A 3571-nucleotide genomic window follows, 5' to 3' on the forward strand; every position below is an offset into this window, starting at 1 on the left:
TTAAGCTAGCCCAAAGGGGGCCCAGGTCAATGCTGGGTGGCTGGTTGAAAACTGGTCTTTGCAATGTGGTTAACTTTGGGTAGCTGTTTTCTCAGTTTTTGGGAGTTGTTTTACCAAGCCTCTTCAAAAATCTAGTGGGTGACTATAGGTTATTTTGTGTGAAAGGTGGAGTTACTTTTGCAACATCTGCTATGCATAAAGAACAAAAGGAAATTTTTATACTTCTCTGTATCAAAACACAGGAATAAATACCACAGTATACATTTAAGGTGTTCAAAGTTGAAATCATAAAATTTTCAATACATAAAATCATAAAATCATAAAAATTTCAAGTGATGATTTCATATGTATCATTCTAGAAATGTTGCTGTAATTTGAGTGTTTGGGTGGTACATATTTTTTTCAGCTCAGAATTTTATGATTTTATGGCGTTATGATTTTATGCAAGTCAACTTTGAACACCTTAATTATGAAAAGAAAAAGTGGATGGAGAAGACATAGAATTGATAGGGGAAAATACACAGTACACCAGTTTGTATATGAATAATACAGAGAAAACAAAGTCTTGAGGCTGTGATGAGATATTCCATAAGGGGCTAGACATCATGTGGTCCTGAAGAAGAAAAACTAGTAATTGGATTAGGAAGAGTGAGGATTGCTATGAATTAGTTTCATGTTCATCAAGATTAGTCCGAATGGCTGGAATTCATGTGTGTATATTCATAGATTCATGCTGAAAGACTTGAATGAGGAGGGGATGTACATTGTAGACTAGGTACATACACATTTAGGTAGCTATGCGGTGATGGAAAACCAAAATATAGAGTGATTTTTTTGAACAACAAACAACGAATAAAGAGAGGTAGGAGAAGATGAAGGAAATGACAACGACGATTAAGCATTTTCCCATCCCTCATACCTTGCGTCATCGGAATCCCAATCGACATGGAAGAGGCCAACGAGTTTAGATTTGCAGTGAAGATAGCAGGCAAGACAGAGTGTCTGGACCTTCCAGGCCCACCAATGAAAGGTGAACCACCTCTGAGGAGCCAAGCCGAACCTAGCATCGGTAGAGGTTTTGATGTGAGAGGAGGAGGATTGGAAGGGGTCGGACGAGCTGGGTTCGGGGGGAAGATTTCCGTAGCTAGAGATCATTGGCGGGCGAGCAAGTAAGGGGGTCCTGCTATCCACCTCCGGCGGATCGGGGACAAGGTAAGTTGGGTCGCTAACCAACGGCAAGATTGGCTTAGCCGGCAAGAGAGAAGTCGTCGTGAGCTTAGGCCGACGCAAGATGCCAGAGCCAGGGGTGGGTAGCAAGAGCGGATGGGCGGGCGAGGGGGGTAAGCCGACGATAATACTGGAGGCCCACGAGAGCCAGGACTGAGGAGCGTTCGAGCCGGCTTTCTCAGGATTGGGCCTCTTCCTCTTGCCCTGATGTGTTGAAGACTCCGGACGATCACCCCTCCGAACGGTCGAGGGTCTGATCTGCTTGACCTTCTTCAACTTGCGCTCCAGTTTCTTGCGCTCATGTTCGAGAATGACATCGTGATAACAGGATCCGTCGTCTGAATCGCAATCCTCAACAGAATGTGCATGATAATGTGAGTGATGGTTGCAGTCGTCGTCCGCAGCGCTGGCTGGGCCTTGCTTGCTCTTGCCCTTGCGAATGGCCGATCTGTCGGACTGATAGTACCAGTTATTCCACCAAGCCCTCCAGCCCCCCTTGGCTCTTTCGGCATCTCTCTGGGCTACTTGCCGCCGCTCTCTGACTCGAGCGACTCTTTCGGGCGTCGGGCCGAAGAAGGGCGCTGGGGCGCGGGCGATCGGAAATCGGAGAGGCAGATAAAGGCTGCTAGCTGGAGAACTCGACCTCGAAATGATCGTCGCTGAGTAATTGGCTGAGCCGTTGAAAGAGCTCGAGATCGATGATGTCCGCGCAAAAGAAACCGGTAGCGATGGAGGGCGATGCTGGTTTTTGGCGGCTGATGGGGAGGCCGAGTCGGCACGAGAATGCCGACTAAAAGATGATCTCGTAGATGGTGGCCCGGGCCTCAAGGTGGATTGTCTATTGGCTTGGAAAGATTGACTAACAGGTGAACAGGAAGGGTCACGAGTATCAAATCTTCTGGTTTCTCTAGACCGAGCGGATCGTGAATCATGGGTGGAGATGCGATTGGGAGAGCTGAGCCGATGAGGGTAGCTCGGCGATCCGTTCCTGAAACTAGAGCGCCCTGCCGGTGAACGAGAGGGTTTTGAACTGTCAGCGTCAATCGACGGCGAGCGGCGACGGTCAGCTCTGGTTTTGTTTGGCTTGCTTGCTCTCTTCCGCTTGGGGCTGGATGTGATTCCGCCTGAGATGCGTACGACATTGTGAAATTGGATCTTGGAACCTTTTGTGTCTTCAGGGTCAATACTAAGGGCAGCGTCCGGATTTGAACCCGACGGGTTTTCGGCTGCTGATTTCGCGGCAAGTTCGGTTAATAACTGAGACGAATCAGATCCCGATTCGAGGAATGATCCTTGTGCTAGTTGAGATGTAGAGGTTGGGTCGATGATAGTGCTTGGGCTTAGATGTATGACTGTGTCGAAGGAGGCGGCTAGAGAGCTGGAAGATCGACTTGATGATGGGCCAGGCCAATAATTAGAAGGGTTGAGATCTGTGGTGAGATGACTTGGATCTGTATGAATTGTGTTGGTAGGGGTTGAGGATGCTTCATGTGAATCCTGTTGAGGTCGAGAGGCAGAATGGTTGGGTGTGAGAGCAGTCTGGGGCGAGCGTTCAGATTCTTGTTCGTTTTGAAAACTTGCTGTGCAGTTGGAGGGGAATCTGGCGGTCACGGGGCGGGCTTGGACCCCGACATCTGGATCTCGACTGGATTGTGGAGTCCCTAATGATAAGGTGCTAGTAGAAGACATAGTAACACTTTGTGGTTACCAGCATAAAGAAGAAGAGATCTGTCAGCCAAACTGGATTTGATAGTACTTGAGTAGAGAAGGGGTGCCCACGGTTTTGAAAGCACAATTTTTGCTCGTTTTCGAACGTCAAAATCCTGGGCGCACGCCAACGAGGTAATGAATCGCCTTGAACAATGGCGATAGTCTCGATGTATAGACTGGCTGAGCAATGGGGGCAGTCAACAGCCATGGCTCTGGTGAAAGCGCAGAAGGAATACATACAGATACAGTTAGTGAGACCGAGTATTGCGGCCCTGACAGAGCGACGAAAAATACTGACATGAGGGTGCTAGCAGCCGGAAGCTGAGCTGGGAACAGGCCATCAGGTCGACGATGGCCCAAGCTCTTGCGATTGTTGGACTCGGTGCTGCTCCCCAGACATTTTCCAGCTGGGCATGGTATCAAACCCACGGGGGGGGCACAGCGACTTCCCCGGGGAGGCCGTTTTCGAAAGGATGGCGATCTACGGCGATGCGACCATAAATATATCCCCTTGCAGTTTAGGATTGGCACCTTTGGGTAGAGTACATGGGGTGTCAAGTGACACCATCCATCTTGAGGACTGCCAGTGGCAGTGTGAGCTCCTGTGAGAAGTTGGGTTTGGGCCCAAAAATGA

At 49.0% G+C, this 3571-nt stretch overlaps 1 protein-coding gene across 1 annotated transcript; it reads right to left on the bottom strand.

The window, feature by feature from the left end:
- Positions 1-894: 894 nt before the first annotated feature.
- On the bottom strand, positions 895-2916 carry PtA15_7A564 (uncharacterized protein; the record flags this gene model as incomplete). Its single annotated transcript, XM_053171183.1, has 1 exon — positions 895-2916. One exon carries the CDS (start codon positions 2914-2916, stop codon positions 895-897), a length of 2022 nt encoding a protein of 673 aa, XP_053022390.1.
- Positions 2917-3571: the final 655 nt, after the last annotated feature.

Source organism: Puccinia triticina, chromosome 7A (assembly GCF_026914185.1).
Source record: "Puccinia triticina chromosome 7A, complete sequence".
Taxonomy (NCBI): Eukaryota; Fungi; Basidiomycota; class Pucciniomycetes; order Pucciniales; family Pucciniaceae; genus Puccinia; species Puccinia triticina.